Source organism: Diceros bicornis, chromosome X (genome assembly GCF_020826845.1).
Source record: "Diceros bicornis minor isolate mBicDic1 chromosome X, mDicBic1.mat.cur, whole genome shotgun sequence".
Classification (NCBI taxonomy): Eukaryota; Metazoa; Chordata; class Mammalia; order Perissodactyla; family Rhinocerotidae; genus Diceros; species Diceros bicornis.
In genome coordinates, this window is record NC_080781.1 from 46,359,449 (window position 1) to 46,378,540 (window position 19,092).

General features: G+C 38.0%; 1 protein-coding gene across 12 annotated transcripts in view; it reads left to right on the forward strand.

Annotated features, from left to right (window-relative positions):
• HUWE1 (HECT, UBA and WWE domain containing E3 ubiquitin protein ligase 1) overlaps window positions 1-19,092 on the forward strand; it is a 161,602-nt gene that overhangs the window by 34,435 nt on the left and 108,075 nt on the right. For all 12 annotated transcript variants that reach the window (XM_058535926.1, XM_058535934.1, XM_058535935.1 and 9 more), the window contains 3 exons: window positions 1,533-1,631; window positions 2,345-2,551; window positions 3,914-4,066. In XM_058535926.1, coding sequence (XP_058391909.1) covers window positions 1,533-1,631; window positions 2,345-2,551; window positions 3,914-4,066 — 459 coding nt within the window. The remainder of the gene's footprint in view (window positions 1-1,532; window positions 1,632-2,344; window positions 2,552-3,913; window positions 4,067-19,092) is intronic.

Here is a 19,092-nt window from a genome sequence, read left to right on the forward strand (position 1 = left end):
GGCTTGCTACTGGACCTTGATAAAGACTGAATGCCCAATCATGAGATACCAAGTGATTACAGGACCCAAATATTCATCATGAACTGGGTGTTATCTAACCCACAGAATCCTAAAATTGGATCTGCATAGCTGCATTCCATTAGAAATTGAAGTGGTATATTTGATACTGGGCCCAAGTAGGTCCAGAACGCACAAGTGAACTGCATGAGCGGGTGGTTCAGACTCCCGTGATATCTGTTCCTACTGCTTCACCACCTCTCCTTCAACCAATATAACTTCAAAGAGAGGAGGAAAAAGTGTGGGCCTGGTTTATGGAAGGATTTTACGCCAAGGATTTTACATGCATTTAATTACCACAAAAATTTGAGGTAGCTTTTAATGCTTACTTTAGAGGGAGAAAAGGTTTGGGACTTAGCTTTAAAAAGAACCATTTACCTTTAAGCCTCTATTGTTCCATGTTCTCTTTTGGGTGCTAAAAATACTCCTAGTTTAATGCCACAACGACATTGCTGGATAAATAGATGGTGTTAGTTCATTTTGCAGAAGAGGATACTGAGATTCAACGAGGTAGCTTACCAACTACCTAATTCTAGAGCCCATGCTCTTTGTAATAGTATGCTGTTTCTTAATGTTTAAGCTCCTATTATGTGAGATACGTGCTTTATGTATGTGGCAAGTATTTGAGCTTTATGTTTCCAAGGTAGTTATTACATTTGTTTTCCTGGTAAGAAAACTGGCTGAGAGGTTGGACTTGGTCATGATCAAACAGCTTAGTAAACACTAAGCCGGAAGCTAAACCCAGATTTGTTTGGTTCCAAATCCATGCCCATTCCCAGATACCAAGAGTAAGTATAAATCACTTCCAGGTGCCATCCATTAGTAGAAGGCTTCTCTGTCCCAGTCCCTATCCCTTTCCCCCCTCCTCCACTTTCAGAAACTTTTACTATAAACTCTCACTCCACACCTTGTTACCTGAGAAACAGGCCCTCTCATCAGTAAGAGCAGGAGTGTATGGAAGTGGAAACCCCAAGTAAGAATGAAGCCCTGGTTTTACAAAGTTCAGCCCTCTCTGCCCTCCTAGAATTAGAGAGTTTAATGTTGCAGAAAAATACAGCCAATGCTAATGTTTACCTTTAACTGAATTCACTAGGGTTTTTCAGTGTTCCTCTGATTCAGCATTCCTTATCAGGCATTCTGGTTAACTTTCAGACCATGGTACAGATTCATTCATTTTGTTTTTATTGATGTTTAGCTTATTTGCTTTATTTCTGTTGTCTGTACCCTTCCAAGTAGTTTGTCTACATCTACCAGTTTATCTAGGTTAAAAAGAAGCACAGATGGATTGTTTCATGTAAGATTGCCATTTTAATCCCAACTGATCATCTGGCAAATTTCCATTTTTCTTTAGTATATTCTATCAAAAGTTAAATTGATGACTGTATTGGCTTAAGGACTCCTTTTCCCATTCTTCCTCTTTTGTCTCCCCTCATATTCCAAAACACCCTTCGTGAATACCTGTTTGTTTTTCTCAGCCTGCAGACTGCAGAGCCTTAATAGACAAACTCAAAGTTTGTAATGATGAGCAACTCCTCTTGGAACTGCAGCAGATCAAAACATGGAACATTGGAAAGGTATGTGAACCCATGCTCCCAAAAGGCAGGGCTCCCTGGACCTAGTACATCATTTTGTATGCTCTGACGTGGAAAGAGAAACCAAAATGAGGTAGCCTCATTCAGTAATTAATAAGCATCTAGTCTAGTGTATGTCTAGTACAGCTCTAGACCAGTGGCTTTGAGCCTGTGGCTGGTTCCCAAGGAAATTTTGAAAGAAAATAAATGTGAAAGGAAAATTTTGATAGCTGAGGATGAGGAATGTTTACATGGGTGATGCTAAAGAATTTCAACCATAAAATTCCTTTAGTTTGACAATATGAGTTGGAGATAGTCTGAGGATTTTTACTTTTAGTTTAAAAGAATCTTCTTTAGATAACTAAAAATTAACACTTCTGATAAAATGGGTTCTGGCAGGGAAAGTCCTTGTGTTTGTAGACCTCAGAATGTAGCCACATTTCTCCCTCTGGAGACCTACCTAGAGATTTTGTGGTGTCTACTGGTATTGGTAATGTATACCTTGATGGATATAACAGTGAACTCAGGTCCGTGTGGCTCAGAGTAAGAGTATGATCTTTCTTGCATAGGTTTTTGTACTGGTGGGGGATTGAAGAGAAGCAGAGGTGGGAAGTGAACTTGCCTAGGTATCATGCTCAGCAATCCATTGTAGCAAAGCACCCACACAGTACTTTTGCCTTATTCTTATATCTTCCTCTTTCTCTTCACCTCTCCAGTGCGAGTTATATCACTGGGTGGATCTGTTGGACCGCTTCGATGGAATTCTGGCAGATGCTGGACAGACAGTGGAGAATATGTCATGGATGCTCGTGTGTGATAGGCCGGAAAGAGAACAACTGAAAATGCTTCTCTTGGCTGTGTTGAACTTCACAGCCTTGCTCATTGAGTATAGCTTTTCCCGGCACCTGTACAGTTCCATAGAGGTAGGAGAGGTTCAAGCCTGTGTGATCTGTTCATAACTAGAATTGTCTCCAGAAATAAGGAAATTGCTATTTCTCTCTGATGATTGCTTCTTTTCTTTTCATTACGGAGCTCTGGGGTTTTCAATGTCAAAGACAATGGTAGGATGTCTCTTGGATATAGATACCCTTCACAGGGTTGATGGTAAGGTTCTTTACTATTGCCTTCACCCTGCCTTTCAAGATTCAAGAAATTAATGAGAATGTAATACATGTATTAAGGTATTCTTGGGAATTTGCAGGAATTGATCTTTGTCCCAGGTTATTAGAGCAGCCTCAAATTACTTTTTTTTTTTTTTTTTTTTACTACTTTTCGATCTCTTCTCCCCTCTCCCCAAAGTGTGTATTAATAGCATGCTGCATATTCTTAAAGAGTAAAGTGGGCATAGGAATCACTGAGCTTTTGAATTGGTTGAAAATCACTAAAAGAAAATAAACTCTTTTCCTTTAGCCTAACTTTAGCCTTTTTATCACTATTGGTTGAGTGCCCTGTTATTATTTGTTAATTTTCCTAAGTCTTCAGTAAAGAAACAAAATGAGAATCAGAACAAACAAGTAGAAAGAAAATGGCTTGGGAAAGAAGTGGGATAACTGAGCTAAAGACCTAGCACCCAGAGTTTTAAGTGGGGGCTGGATAAGCAGTCTGTTGAAGATGAACTCGATTGGCTGCAAAAGGAAGTCCATGGCCTTCGGGATAATCAGCAACTGGAAATACCTGGGTTTATTTCCAGCTAAGTTACAAACTGATTTTGACACTGACCAAATGCTTTAATATATTAATGAATTTTGATTGTATTAAAAAAACAGAATAGTCACTCTTCAGTTACTGTTACATACACTGTACCGTAATATTCATAAATGCCACCAACTCTTGTTGATATCTTTAGCTTCTATATGAAGAACCGTGTTTTAATTCCAATTTTATTTTTGTTGTGAAGGATACAGAAGGAGCATGAAATTATCTTTCTTTCACAATACATTTAGTCTAGTTGGAGACTTAATATTCTTAAGTTCTACTGTGTATTATAATACACATTTGTCTCTTTTGTAGTCTGTTTCTTCTTGTGGGGACACCTGTGTAATTTTGAACTGCTGTTCACATTTTTTTTACTTTTATTGTACTGTCTGGCTTGCTGACAGATTGTAAGCTTCTTGGGATCAAGGTTGCATGTTGTAGGTGCTCAAATATTTATAATTTTTTTTTGTATTGTTAAACTTCTTGATAGCTTTGTAAATGTTGACAAATCTATTACTACATTGGCTTTTTAAGTTTTCAGGGCCTAGTGTGCCTGATATCATGAACTTGCCCTTTTTTGTCCCCTGTAGCATTTGACGACTTTATTGGCTTCCTCTGATATGCAAGTGGTGCTGGCAGTCCTTAACCTTCTGTATGTATTTAGCAAAAGGTCAAACTACATCACGCGCCTTGGGTCTGACAAGAGAACCCCACTGCTAACCCGGCTGCAACATTTGGCGGAGGTGAGTCACAAGTGAAGAGTTGGAAGGGCACAAAAATTGGCCCGTATAGTTCCTTTTCACCAGTGTGTCTTGCAGTGTCAAAATGGATAGGAATCCCTAAGTTAAATTCACTGGCCTGGTTGAGTAGAACTGTTGGGGCCCACATAGCTAAGTTACAAAAAAAAAACCTAAGAAGTATTCTCAGTTATTATGAGGTAGTTTTGAAGGATTTCCTGAATCTCTGCTCACAAAGCAGAATCTCTTTGTTCAAAAATGGCATCTTCCTTCTGGAAAGAAAGTTCAGAATCAGATTCTACTTGAGAGGGAAGCATGCTACAATGTAGGACCTGGATTTGAGTCCCTGGCTCTGCTTTTTAGCTCTGATACCAGTTTTATCATCTGGGAATTTAGTATATCTACCTTAAAGAGTAGTTTCATAATAAAATAAAATGTAGGGTACTTAGTGCTGTGTTCAGTAATTGGTTTGTGAGGATAGTAATTGTCATTGAAGGCAAAAGCTCTCATATAAAAGTTCAGCTCAACCCAACTATTGTCCAGTGTTCCTAGAGGCAAATTAATAATACATATTCAGGTTTGAGAGAGGTAGCCATTGCTAGAAAGCTTTCTTGGAAGAAAATTGATAAGGCTGACTTTTTTTTTTTTTTTTTTTTTTATTGATGTTTTAATGGTTTCTAACATTGTGAAATTTTGGGTTGTACATTTTTGTTTGTCCATCACCCCATATATGACTCCCTTCACCCCTTGTGCCCACCCCCCACCCCCACTTCCCGGGTAACCACAGTCCAGTTTTCTCTGTCCATGTGTTGGTTTATATTCCACATATGAGTGAGATCATACAGTGTTTGTCTTTCTCTTTCTGGCTTATTTCACTTAACATAATACGCTCCAGGCCCATCCATGTTGTTGCAAATGGGACGATTTTGTCTTTTTTTATGGCTGAGTAGTATTCCATTGTATATATATACCACATTTTCTTAATCCAATCGTCAGTCGAGGGACACTTAGGTTGCTTCCACTTCTTGGCTATGGTCAATAATGCTGCAATGAACATAGGGGTGCATAAGCCTCTTTGGATTGTTGATTTCAGGTGCGTTGGATAGATTCCCAGTAGTGGGATGGCTGGATCATAGGGCATCTCTATTTTTAATTCTTTGAGGAATCTCCATACCGTTTTCCATAGAGGCTGCACCAATTTGCATTCCCACCAGCTGTGTATGAGGGTTCCTGTTTCTCCACATCCTCTCCAACATTTGTTGTTTTTTGTCTTGGTGATTATAGCCATTCTAACGGGCGTGAGGTGGTATCTTAGTGTTGTTTTGATTTGCATTTCCCTGATGATTAGTGATGTTGAGCATCTTTTCATGTGCCTATTGGCCATCTGTATATCTTCCTTGGAGAAGTGTCTGTTCATTTCCTCTGCCCATTTTTTGATCGGGTTGTTTGTTTTTTTGTTGTTCAATTGTGTGAGTTCTTTATATATTATGGAGATCAACCCCTTGTCAGATGTATGTTTTGCAAATATTCTCTCCCAGCTGGTTGGTTGTCTGTTCATCTTGATTCTGGTTTCATTTGTCTTATAAAAGCTCTTTAGTCTGATAAAGTCCCACTTGTTTATTTTTTCTTTAGTTTCCCTAGTCTGGGTAGGCACGTCATCCGAAAAGATTCCTTTAAACCCAATGTCAAATAGTGTGTTGCCTATATTTTCTTCTATGAGTTTTATAGTTTCAGGTCTCACCTTCAGGTCTTTGATCCATTTTGAGTTAATTTTTGTGAATGGCGATAGCACATGGTCCACTTTCATTCTTTTGCATGTGGCTGTCCAGTTTTCCCAACACCATTTATTGAAGAGACTTTCCTTTCTCCATTGCATGTTCTTAGCACCTTTGTCGAAAATTAGCTGTCCGTATATGTGTGGTTTTATTTCTGGGCTTTCAATTCTGTTCCATTGATCTGTGTGTCTGTTTTTGTACCAGTACCATGCTGTTTTGATTACTATTGCTTTGTAGTATGTTTTGAAGTCAGGAATTGTGATGCCTCCTGCTTTGTTCTTTTTCTTTAGGATTTCTTTAGCTATTCGGGGTCTTTTGTTGCCCCATATAAATTTTAGTATTCTTTTTTCTATTTCTGTGAAGAATGTCATTGGGATTCTGATTGGGATTGCATTGAATCTGTAAATTGCTTTAGGTAATATAGACATTTTAACTATGTTTATTCTTCCAATCCACGTGCATGGGATATCTTTCCATTTCTTTATGTCATCGTGGATTTCCCTCAATAATGTCTTGTAGTTCTCATTGTATAGGTCCTTCACCTCCTTGGTAAGATTTATTCCTAGGTATTTTATTCTTTTTGATGCAATTGTAAATGGTATTATCTTTTTGAGCTCTCTTTCTGTTAGTTCATTATTAGCATATAGAAATGCAACTGATTTTTGTAGATTGATTTTGTACCCTGCAACTTTGCTGTAGTTGTTGATTGTTTCTCACAGTTTTCCAACAGATTCTTTAGGGTTTTCTATATATACAATCATGTCATCTGCAAATAGTGAGAGTTTCACTTCTTCGTTACCTATTTGGATTCCTTTTATTCCTTTTTCTTGCCTAATTGCTCTGGCCAAAACCTCCAGTACTATGTTGAACAGGAGTGGTGAGAGTGGGCAGCCCTGCCTCGTTCCTGTTCTCAGAGGAATGGCTTTCAGTCTTTCCCCGTTGAGTATGATGTTAGCTGTGGGTTTGTCATATATGGCCTTTATTATGTTGAGGTACTTTCCTTCTATTCCCATTTTATTGAGAGTTTTTATCATAAATGGATGTTGTATCTTGTCAAATGCCTTCTCTGCGTCTATTGAGACGATCATGTGGTTTTTATTCTTTGTTTTGTTGATGTGATGTATCACGTTGATTGATTTGCGGATGTTGAACCATCCCTGCGTCTCTGGTATAAATCCCACTTGATCATGGTGTATGATCTTTTTAATATATTGTTGTATTCGGTTTGCCAATATTTTGTTGAAGATTTTTGCATCAATGTTCATCAGCGATATTGGCCTGTAATTTTCTTTCTTTGTATTGTCTTTGTCTGGTTTTGGTATCAGGGTGATGTTGGCCTCATAGAATGATTCAGGAAGTGTTCCATCTTCCTCTATTTTTTGGAATAGTTTGAGGAGGATGGGTATTAAATCTTCTTTGAATGTTTGGTAAAATTCACTGGAGAAGCCATCTGGTCCTGGACTTTTATTTTTTGGGAGGTTTTTGATTACTATTTCAATCTCTTTACTTGTGATTGGTCTATTCAGATTCTCCATTTCTTCTTGGTTCAATTTTGGGAGGTTGTATAAGTCTAAGAATTTATCCATTTCTTCTAGATTGTCCAATTTGTTGGCATATAATTTCTCATAGTATTCTCTTATAATCCTCTGTATTTCCACGGTATCCGTTGTAATTTCTCCTCTTTCATTTCTAATTTTATTTACTTGAGCCTTTTCTCTTTTTTTCTTAGTTAGCCTGGCTAAGGGTTTGTCTATTTTGTTTATCTTCTCGAAGAACCAACTCTTTGTTTCATTAATCCTTTCTACTGTTTTTTTGGTCTCAATATCATTTATTTCTGCTCTGATTTTTATTATTTCTCTCCTTCTGCTGGCGTTGGGCTTTGTTTGTTCTTCTTTTTCTAGTTCTGTTAGGTGTAATTTAAGATTGCCTATTAGGGCTTTTTCTTGTTTGTTAAGGTGGGCTTGTATCGCTATGAGTTTCCCTCTCAGGACCGCTTTTGCTGCATCCCATATGGTTTGATATGGCATGTTATCATTTTCGTTTGTTTCCAGATAGTTTTTGATTTCTCCTTTAATTTCTTCAATGATCCATTGGTTGTTCAGTAGCATGTTGTTTAATCTCCACATTTTTGTCACTTTCCCAGTTTTTTTTTCCTGGTTCATTTCCAGTTTCATAGCCTTATGGTCTGAAAAGATGCTTGTTATGATTTCAGTCTTCTTAAATTTATTGAGACTTGCTTTGTTTCCCAACATATGGTCTATCCTAGAGAATGTTCCATGCGCGCTTGAGAAGAATGTGTAGTCAGCTGTTTTTGGGTGGAGTGCTCTGTATATGTCTACTAGGTCCATCTCGTCCAGTTTTTCATTTAAGTCTAATATTTCTTTATTAACTTTTTGTCTGGATGATCTATCCATTGCTGTAAGTGGGGTGTTAAGATCCCCTACTATTATTGTGTTGTTGTTGATTTCTCCTTTTAGGTTTGTTAATAGTTGTTTTATGTACATTGGTGCTCCTATGTTGGGTGCATATATATTTATAAGTGATATGTCTTCTTGATGGAGTGTCCCTTTTATCATTATATATTTCCCTTCTTTGTCTTTCTTAACCTGTTTTATCTTGAAGTCTACTTTGTCTGATATGAGTATGGCAACACCTGCTTTCTTTTGTTTGCCATTAGCTTGGAGTATTGTCTTCCATCCTTTCACTCTGAGCCTGTGCTTGTCTTTAGTGCTAAGATGTGTTTCCTGGAGGCAGCATATTGTTGGGTCTTGCTTTTTAATCCATCCTGCCACTCTGTATCTTTTGATTGGAGAGTTCAATCCATTTACATTTAGGGTAATTATTGAAATATGAGGGCTGAATGTTGCTGTTTTGTCACTTATTTTCTGGTTCTTTTGCATTTCCTTTGTTTCTTGTCCCATTTGTTTTGGACTGCCAATTCAGTTTGGTTGTTCTGTCTTATGATTCTTCTAGTTTTCTCTTTGTTTATCATATGTGGTTTTAATTTGATTATTTGTTTAGTGGTTACCTTGAGGTTTGGGCAAAAAATCTTGTGTATGAGATAGTCCATTATCTGATAGCCTCCTATTTCCTTATACTAAGTCAATTCAGTCACTTTCCTCTTCCCCTTCTAAGTTGCTCTTGTTATACCTTATTCTATCTTGTGTTGTGGCTATGTGTTTACAGTGATGAGGTTAAATTTATTTTTGGTGAATTTCTTCCTTTGATCTTTGAGTTTAGTATTTAAGTGGTTGCTAACCTATTCCGGTAAAGATCTACTATTTCTCTGATTTTGTCTACCTACTTTTCTCCTTCCTCCAAGCTTTGTGTTCCCTTTCTCTTCTTTTTTTCAGGCCTGAGGGCCTTCTTGAGTATTTCTTGTAGTGGGGGTCTCGTGGCCATGAACTCCCTTAGCTTTTGTTTATCTGGGAGAGTTACTATTTCTCCATCATATTTGAAGGATATTTTTGCTGGATAGAGTATTCTTGGCTGAAAGTTTTTGTCTTTTAGTATTTTGAATATATCATTCCAGTCTCTTCTAGCCTGAAAAGTTTCTGTTGAGAAATCCGCTGAGAGCCTGATGGGAGTTCCTTTGTACGTTATTTTTTGTTTTTGTCTAGCTGCCCTTAATATTGTTTCTTTGTCGTTGACCCTGGCTAGCCTTACCACTAGGTGTCGTGGTGAAGGCCTTTGTCTGTTAATGTATATAGGCGTCCTGTTGGCTTCGCTTACTGGTATTTCCTGCTCCTTCCCCAGATTTGGGAAATTTTCAGCTATTATTTCCTTGAATAGGCTCTCTGTTCCTCTTTCCCTCTCCTCTCCCTCAGGAATACCTATAATTCTTATGTTACATTTTCTAATAGAGTCCGATATTTCTCGGAGTCTTTCTTCATTTCTTTTTAGTCTTAGTTCTCTCTCTTCTTCCATCTGGAGTATATCTGTATTCCTATCCTCTAAAGTACTAATTCTTTCCTCCATATTGTCAGCTCTGTTCTTTAAAGATTCCAGATTCTCCTTTATCTCCTCCATTGTGTTCTTCATCTCCATCAGCACTGATTGGTTTTTCTTTATGATTTCAATCTCTTTTGTGAAGAAACTCCTAATCTCATTTAATTGTTTGTCTGTGTTGTCTCATATTTCGTTGAGTGTTTTTATGATAGCTATTTTGAAATCTCTGCCATTTGGTTTATGGATTTCTGTGTCTTCGGGGTTGATTTCTGGGTGCTTGTCATTTTGTTTCTGGTCTGGTGATTTCATATATTTTTGCATTGTGGTTCCTGTGTTGGTTTTGATTTTCCTCATCCTGGAAGTCTCTGGTTGCAATTTCCACCTGCCGCCACTGTCTGGTGGTAAAGGGCTGGTAGTCTAAGCCCCCTGCGCTCTGCCCCAGTTTTTCTGCTGCGATCCGCAGTTTTGTTTTGTTTTGTTTTGTTTTGTTTTGTTTTTTCCCCACTGCGATCCACGGGTCCAGTCCAGTTTGTTCAGGTCTGCCTCGGATCGCTAGGTCTGGTCGAGCTGCAGACTCCGGGTTGTGGGGAGGGGGGAGCTCTCTCTTTTGCCCTCTGGGTCCCTGACGTGGGAGGCTTCTCGTTTGCCCCTCTTTATCCGCTCTCTGGGGTGCTCAGATGTTGATGGTAGCCCTGTGGCTCCTCTGAGCCCTCTGTGCGGGAGTTTCCCACTGGCTGAGAGAGCCCGAAGAGCTACAGTTTCCCGCCGAGGGCCGCCCCTCCCCCCTCTCTGGGAGCCGCGCGGACCGGATCGCTGATCTGATGGGGAGGGAGCGGAGTTCTCCTTACCTCTCCCCACTTCCTCCGGGGCCCCAGCACGTTCCGCTCTCAGATGTGCGGCAGTGTGGATCCCTCCGCTCTAGCTTTTCACTGTCTGGGATTCCGTTGTTGGTCTGTGGCTGTTGCTTTTATTGTATCTTGTGGGGGAAGAATTCACGGGAAAGCTCACTCCGCCGTGATGCTGATGTCACTCTCAAGGCTGACTTTTTAAGAGTTGATTAATGGTTACCTCACAAATACTATAAGTTTCAGGCTATTTTCAGGTGCATGATTGTGTAAAAACAGTTTTTGTATGACAATGTAAAGTATTATGAAAATTCTAAGACATATAGGAAAGTATAAAGAGAATATTAATCACCTGTATATCCTCCAGATGGGGCCTCCTTTAAAATTTGAGCGTATTTTCTTCTTGGATTTGCAAATATGTACGTACAAGGAATGCGACCTGTTTTCTTAACATATTGTAAGCATTTTCACGTTATTACAAAAATGCAGGACAGTTCAACATTGGAACCCCAAGTAACAGTTAAAAGGAAAAAGAAGCCGTATCTCAATAGATGCTTCAAAAGCATTTGATAAAATTCAGCCCATCAGTAAAAACTAATATAAACTCTTAGGAAGCTAGGAAAAGAAACTTTAAATTTATAAATTATCTACGAGAAGTCATAATGGGGAGACTGACGCATTGCCATTGAATTCAAAAGTCACACAAAAATGCCACTTTTTACTTCTACCACTTAAATTTGTAGTAGAGGTCCTAACCAATACAACAGAAAAGAAAGAAATGAAGGATACATAATAAAAGAGAAAACTTATTATTTGTAGGTGATAGGATTGAGTCTTGGTGTTCTAGGGAGACAATATAAACTTGTTAGAACTAATAAAAGTACAGTGAAGTAGCCAAGTAAATGATCAATATACAGAAACAAATAGCTCCTCCATGCATTAGGAGTATAGAGTTAGAAAATGATTGGAAACAAGACCCCATTCATAGTATCAACAAGTGTAGTGTCTTTAAGCCATATTGGGTACAACTATAAATTTAAGAGAAGATCGTGTAGGTTATATTGTGATCTGCTGGTTGGGGAGGACTTCTTAAAAACCCCAAAGCATAAACCATTTGGTAAAAATTTGAATTTTATAATACAAAATTAAGACTTCCTTTCCATTGAAAAACATTATAGCTCAGTGCTACTCCTAAGGCGCTTATACCGGAATGTAAATCAGCACACTACTTCCTTCATCAAAAATGCCAGTTGAGGGGCCGGCCCGGTGGCGCAAGCGGTTGGGTGCGCGCGCTCCGCTGCGGCGGCCCGGGGTTCGCTGGTTCGGATCCCGCGCGCGCACCGACGCACTGCTTGGTGGGCCATGCTGTGGCGGCGTCCCATATAAAGTGGAGGAAGATAGGCACAGATGTTAGCCCAGGGCCGTCTTCCTCAGCAAAAAAAAAAAAAAAAAGAGGAGAATTGGCGGATGTTAGCTCAGGGCTGATCTCCTCACAAAAAAAAAAAAAAAATGATATAAAAAAAAAAAATGCCAGTTGAGCTGAACAGTGTACTTACTGATGTGGTTGAATAACATTCTTGTGCAAACTCATTTTGTCATGGACCAGTAACACATTCACAAACAAACTATCCATGAACAGTTGGTGGAATAGCAGCTGGTGTGTGGACATTGAGCAGCACTGCCAAGGACAGAAGTTAACAGACCGGTGATAGATTGAGAGGTGTTTAGCAATGTTTTAAAACTGACAAGGAACTGTTAATGTAGAATATCCAAGAAACTCCTCCAAGTCAACAAGGATAAACAAAGGATATGGATAGACAGTTCTCAGACCAGGGAATTCAGCATGTGAATAGATGCTTAAACTCGTTAGTAATTAGAGAAATACAAATAAAATGAGATCCAGCTTTATAAAGCTGTATCAGATTAGCAGAAATTAGAAAAGCTGTATAATGGTAAGTGCTAGCAGGCCTGTGAAGCTATAGGAACACCTAGGCATTGCTGATGGGAGTGTAGACTGGTACTCCTGGGTATATAGTTATCTCTTGGTATCCACAGGGGATTGGTTCCAGGACTCCCTGGGGATACCAAAATCCGTGGATGCTCAAGGGCTAACTGTATATCCCAAAGATGATATCACATTATTCCATAAGGTGACATCTGTGAGAATATTGCATCATTGTGGTAATGAAGGTGGAGGCAACCTGGGTGTCCATTATTAGTAGATTGGATAAGTAAAGTGCAGTGCCGGCATATTATGGACTGTGTAGCAGTTAGCAGCAGTGGACCAAAAAATACACATAGCAACATTAATAGCTTTTAAAAATAGTGCTGATGGGGGCCGGCCCCATGGCTTAGCGGTTAAGTGCGCGTGCTCCGCTACTGGCGGCCCGGGTTCGGATCCCAGGTGCGCACCGACGCACCGCTTGTCCAGCCATGCTGAGGCCGCGTCCCACATACAGCAACTAGAAGGATGTGCAACTATGACATAGAACTATCTACTGGGGCTTTGGGGAGGAAAAGGGAAAAGAAGGAGGAGAATTGGCAATAGATGTTAGCTCAGGGCCGGTCTTCCTCACAAAAAAATAAATAAAAACACCCTTTGATATTATCTTTAAAAACAAAAATAGTGCTGGGTAGGGAGAGCAGTTAAAAAAATGTTTAACGCTCAGTACCATTTCTGAAACTTAAAAATGTGCACACAAACAAACATACAGTTTTGAGAAAACAAAAATTAAAGGATAGATATCAGAAGTGAAAAGTGTTGCCTTTGGCAAGGAGAAAGGAATGTGAATGGGCAATAATGGGACAGATGGTTTACATAAATAAGTAAAAGAAACTAAACCTAACAAATGCTATTTAAGATCTGTTATAACAAAACTAAACCTTTACTTAACAGATTTAAAAGATGGTCTAAATTTGTTAACAGGGACGGATAGCATTTTTTGCATGGTAAGAGTCTATATAGAAGAAGCCCTCTTTGAAATTAGGGCCAGTAGTTGGTAGGTTAGTTATATTTTTGTTTTTTCCTGAGGAGGACTCGCCCTGAGCTAACATCTGTTTCCAGTCTTCCTCTTTTTTTTTCTTTTTGAAGAAGATTGGGCCTGTGCTAACATCTGTTGCCAATCTTCCTCTTTTTTTTTTTTCTCCCCAAAGCCCCAGTACATAGTTGTATATCATAGTTGTAGAGTTGTAGCTCTTCCGTGTGTGATGCCACCTCAGCATGGCTTGATGAGCGGTGAGTAGGTCTGCGCCCAGGATCCGAACCGGCGAACCCTGGGCTGCTGAAGTGGAACGCGCGAACTTAACCCCTATGCCACTGGGCCCACCCCAGTAGGTTAATTATTTTTAAAAATCTTGTTAAAGCAGAAACTTTTTTTGAAAAGTGATTAATACATACCATTTCCTGAAAACTAAAACATAAATGTCAATTCCATTACCTGTCTATATATGTAGGGCCAAGCACTTTACTTTGAGTAAGAAACAGTCTGTTATCTTACGTATGCTATAACTATAATCTGTGATTTCTTTAAAGTGGAGCAAAAATGTGAAGACTTTAGTTTGTAAAGGAACCTGAATATAGAATTATAATTTTTTGTGTGTGTGTGAGGAAGATCAGCCCTGAGCTAACATCCTTGCCCATCTTCCTCTGCTTTATGTGGGACGCCGCCACAGCATAGCCTGACAAGTGGTTGTTGGTGCGTGCCCAGGATCCGAACCCAGGCTGCCAGCAGCGGAGCGTGTGCACTAAACCGCTATGCCACAGGGCCGGCCCCCAGGATTATAAATTTTTATAATTTACCCCTGAATCTCTTTTCTCTAATTTGAAAGTATTTTTATTTTTGCATCCTGCTTTTTAGTCTTTGCAAAATATTCAACTTAGTTTTTATAGAATAATTCCCTTTTCAGTTTAAATCATTGTTTTACATAGTATTTAAAATAACATGATTATAATACATACAACTGACATGAATGAGTTTGGGGACAAACACACCTGACTTGGTACACATACAGATAACTGATGGAAGCAAAAGAGTGCCTGCAGCAGGCTGCATCAGTCAATATGTTTTACAGAAGGCATGGAGAATGCTGTTAATCTGTCAAATTGGTTAAGTGGAGGTCTGTTAATCGCATCAACTGGAAAGTGGAAATGCACGAAAATATCTAAGGAAACACTGATAAAGAATCGGGGTCATTTGCTGTATCACATAACAAAATTTCGTAAAGCCATAGTAATTTCAAGTTTTTGAATTGGCACCAGAATAAACAAATATATCTGCAGAATGAAATAGTAAGCTTCATGTTGCTTATGATCCAAACAGTAGGACAGTTGGCTGTTTGAGGGGAAAATGTGTTTAGATCATTTCTTCACAGTAGTCACATAAATCCTAGAAACATATTTAGAGGTGAATACAAGCAACTTTTAACATCTTTCATGAGGAAGGATTTCCTAAGAAAGTCAAGAAACCTGGAAACCATTTAAAAAATTGACGAATTTCATTATGTGCAAATGTGAAAACTTCTGTATGGTAATATAGTCATAAATAAAAGAAAGATGACATCTTAAACTGGGAAAAAATATTTGCAATATATACAACAAAGGAATAATACTCAATATGTAAACAGCTCCTACAAATCAATAAAAATCTAAGCAACCCAGTAGAATAATATACGAAAGCATATGAGCACACAGTTCACAGAGGAATATGAGATATTTCTTTAAAATTGGCCAGTAAAACATGAAAAGTTTACACTAGGAATAATCGAGAAATGTACATTAAAGTGAGATTATTTTTAACCGTTAGATTGGCAATATCTAGTATTGGCTAGGTTGTGGGGAAACAGGTTCTTAGAGACTGTTGGTGTATGAATGCCCTTTTATAGGCTCATTTGGCAGCACCTGTTATTGAAAAATGTGTACATATTATTTCACCCAGTCGTTCTATTTTAAGGAAATCATGTTATAAACATACTCAGATGTGCACAAAAATGTATGCATAAGTATTCTCATTGCACCATTGTTTGGAAAAAGTCCAAAAGTAAAACTATCTTTAAAAAGTTCAGAAAGTTACATATCTAATAGTAACTTAGAGAAAGGAAATTGAATTTGGGGAGATGGTGGTGGGTGAGTTTCACTTTTTTATTCTCTACTTGAATATTTTATAGCTACAGTGTATTATATATTACTTTCATAATTAAATGTGAGAGTTGGTAATGACTCTTTGCAGATGTATTTTTGGTGACTATAATACTCGTTTGTATGTACTATAGTTTAGTTATTACCCAATTTAATATATATTGTATATAATACTCTTAATACTCTGAGGGTAAGAATTCTTATCCTCATTTTACAGATGAAGAGTATGAGGTTAAGGAAGGTGATGTGATTTGCTCATAATTCTCACAATTAGGAAGTGATGGAACTGGAGTTTGAAACCTGATATATTTGCTTACACCTGCCATGCCCTTTCCAAGGGTTGTACCATATCAAATGGTTTTGAGATTTCCAAATAAGTTTTACATTTGGGAATGGAAGAAGAGCACTCTAGAGTTAATTTGGTACTTTGATTAGAGCCACAAGAGCACCTATCAGAATTAATATCTTGTCAAATTATAGCATCCTACTTTTAGGCTGATTATCACATACTAATATTTCATAGTTTTATTAAATTAAGTGTTCTGACCATTTAGAAAGTAAAAGTTAAGTGCAGGCTGTACTTTCACGTGGCACACATATGTAAAAGTGTGGGAATTTTTCCTGTTATTGTTTTTGGGTGGTTCAGGATTATTACGTTCTTTTCTTCCCTTGGATCATTCTATGACCAGGAAGGATTGCTTAAATGATTACTGTTATGTTCCTTTGTATTTTGGATTCCTTTTAACTTGGACGGATGTGCTTCTCTTTGTTTTGAATTGGGCTAACATAGACACTGTAGATTAAAGGTTGATTTCTAGTCCTGGACAATTTGGGTTCTTGATGTGTGTAGTACATTGCTGCCTTTGCTAATGTATTATGTACTTGATGCTTTGCTATTACAAATAAAAGAATCTTATAGGTTTTTGAAATTTAGAGGTAATATGCTAGGTGTATAGTATTAATGCTGTCATTTCTAATTACCCCCCCCCACATTAAATTTTAAAACTTCATTTTTCTCTGAAATGTAAAATTTCTCTAAAAATGTAACTTGTTTATATGGGCTGCTTTCCCATACATCTTCCTTTTGATATGTAACTCCAGTTCTTATAACAGTGGTCTTCATAGACATTTTGGTTCATGTCTCTTCATTTTTTAGACAGCTTCCTGAGTCTCAATTCCTTTTGTCATCCTTGCCCTGTACAACAAACACATAATTCACTTGCATGTGGTTAAGAATCTGGGTTTAGAAATCGGACCTAGTTCTGTCAGCAGATCAAATTAGTTGCAGTTTATGTATCTGTGAATTGGAGATTATAATATCTACCTCATCGTTTTTAGGATTAAACTAAATGAGGTCATAAATAAAATTCCTAGGTTTAATGCTGATCATGCTGAAAGTACAAGTTCTTAATGAATGTTGGACCTTGTACTTGACACATTCTTGTCTCATTTAATCTTCAGAAAGATACTACAAGCATCATTTTCTCAATTTTATACATAGGCTCAGTTTTGACGTAAAGATCGGAAAAATCACATAGGCTCAGTTTTGAGGTAAAGATCAGAAAAATCAAGTAACTTGTGCCGGGTGTTGTTGAAGACGAACATAATAGCTAGGTGTCTTAAATCTTTCCCTTTTCACTGGTTCCTTCTGTCTATATGCATATTTTAAAAGTAAGAGCAGGAGAAAGCAAGAATGTTTTTTTTCTTGGTCAGTCTAGCTAAAGGTTTGTCTATTTTTTAGATCTTTTCAAAGAACCAAATTTGGTTTAGTCGATTCTATCTGTTTTTCTATTTTCTGTTTCATTTATCTCTGCTCTAATTTTTTACTATTTCCTTCTTTCTGTTTACTTTGGGTTTAGTTTGCTCTTTTTTTCCGAGTTCCCTAAGGTGAAAAGTTAGGTTACTGATTTGAGAGCTTTCTTTTTAAATATAGGCAATTACAGCCGTAAATTTCCCTCTAGGCACTGCTTTCAGTGTATCCCATAAGTTTTGTTATGTCTTGTTTTCATTTTCATTCATCTCAAAGAATTTTCTGATTTCCCTTGTGATTTCTTCTTTCACCCATTGGTTGTTAGGAGTGTGTTATTTAATTTCCACGTGTCTGTGAAATTTCCAGATTTCCTTCTCTTACAGATTTCCAGTTTCTTTCCATTGTTGTTGGAGAAGATACTCTTTGTATGATTTTATTCTTTTTAAATTTCTTAAAGTTTATTTTATGGCCTAACTTATGATCTATTCAGGAGAATGTTTTGTATGTACTTGAGAAGCATGTGTATTTTGCTGTTAGGTGGACTGTTCTATATATACCTATTAGGTCTAGTTAATGTTCAGGTCTTCTATTTTCTTGTGTATCTTTTGTCTAGTTGTTATTGTTTCCCCTGTGAATTACAGGGGAAACATCTTAATTAATGAAAGTTAGTTTGAATTAATACCAACTTAGTTTTTTTGTGTGTGTGTGAGGAAGATCAACCCTGAGCTAACATCCATGCCAATCCTCCTCCTCCTTTTCCCTTTTTCTCCCCCAAAGCCCCAGTAGATAGTTGTATGTCATAGTTGCACATCCTTCTAGTTGCTGTATGCGGGACACCGCCTCAGCATAGCCGGACAAGCGGTGCATCGGTGCACGCCCGGGATCCAAACCCGGGCCACCAGTAGCGGAGCCCGTGCACTTAACTGCTAAGCCACGAGGCCAGCCCCTACCAACTTAGTTTTAACAGTAGACCAAAACTTCACTCATGCATATCTCTGTTCTCCCCACTTTATGTTGTTGTTGCCACAAATTACATCTTTGTACATTGTGTACCCATCAGCATATATGTATAATTACTGTTTATATACTTGTCTTTTAAAACACACAGAAAACAAGAGGAGTTATAAACCAAAAATACTTTAATACTGACTTTTATATTTATCTATATAGTTACCTTACTGGTGTTCTTTATTTCTTCATATGGAGTCAGGTTACTGTCTCGTGCCCTTTCATTTCAGCCTGAAGGACTCCCTTTAGCTTTTCTTGTGGGCAGGTCTACTAGCGACAAGCTCCCTCAGCTTTTATCTGAGAATGTCTTTAATTTCTCCTACATTTTTGAGAGTTGTGCCAGATATAGAATTGTTGACTGGCAGTTCTTTTCTTTTAACACTTTGAATATGTCTTCCCACTGAATTCTGACCTCCATGGTTTCTGATGAGAAATCAGCTTTTGATCTCATTGAAGATCCCTTGTGTATGACTAGTCACTTTTCTCTTGCTGCTTTCAAGATTCTCTGTCTTGACCTTTGACAATTTGATTATACTGTGTCTTTCTGTGGATCTCTGTTGGTTTGGCCTGTT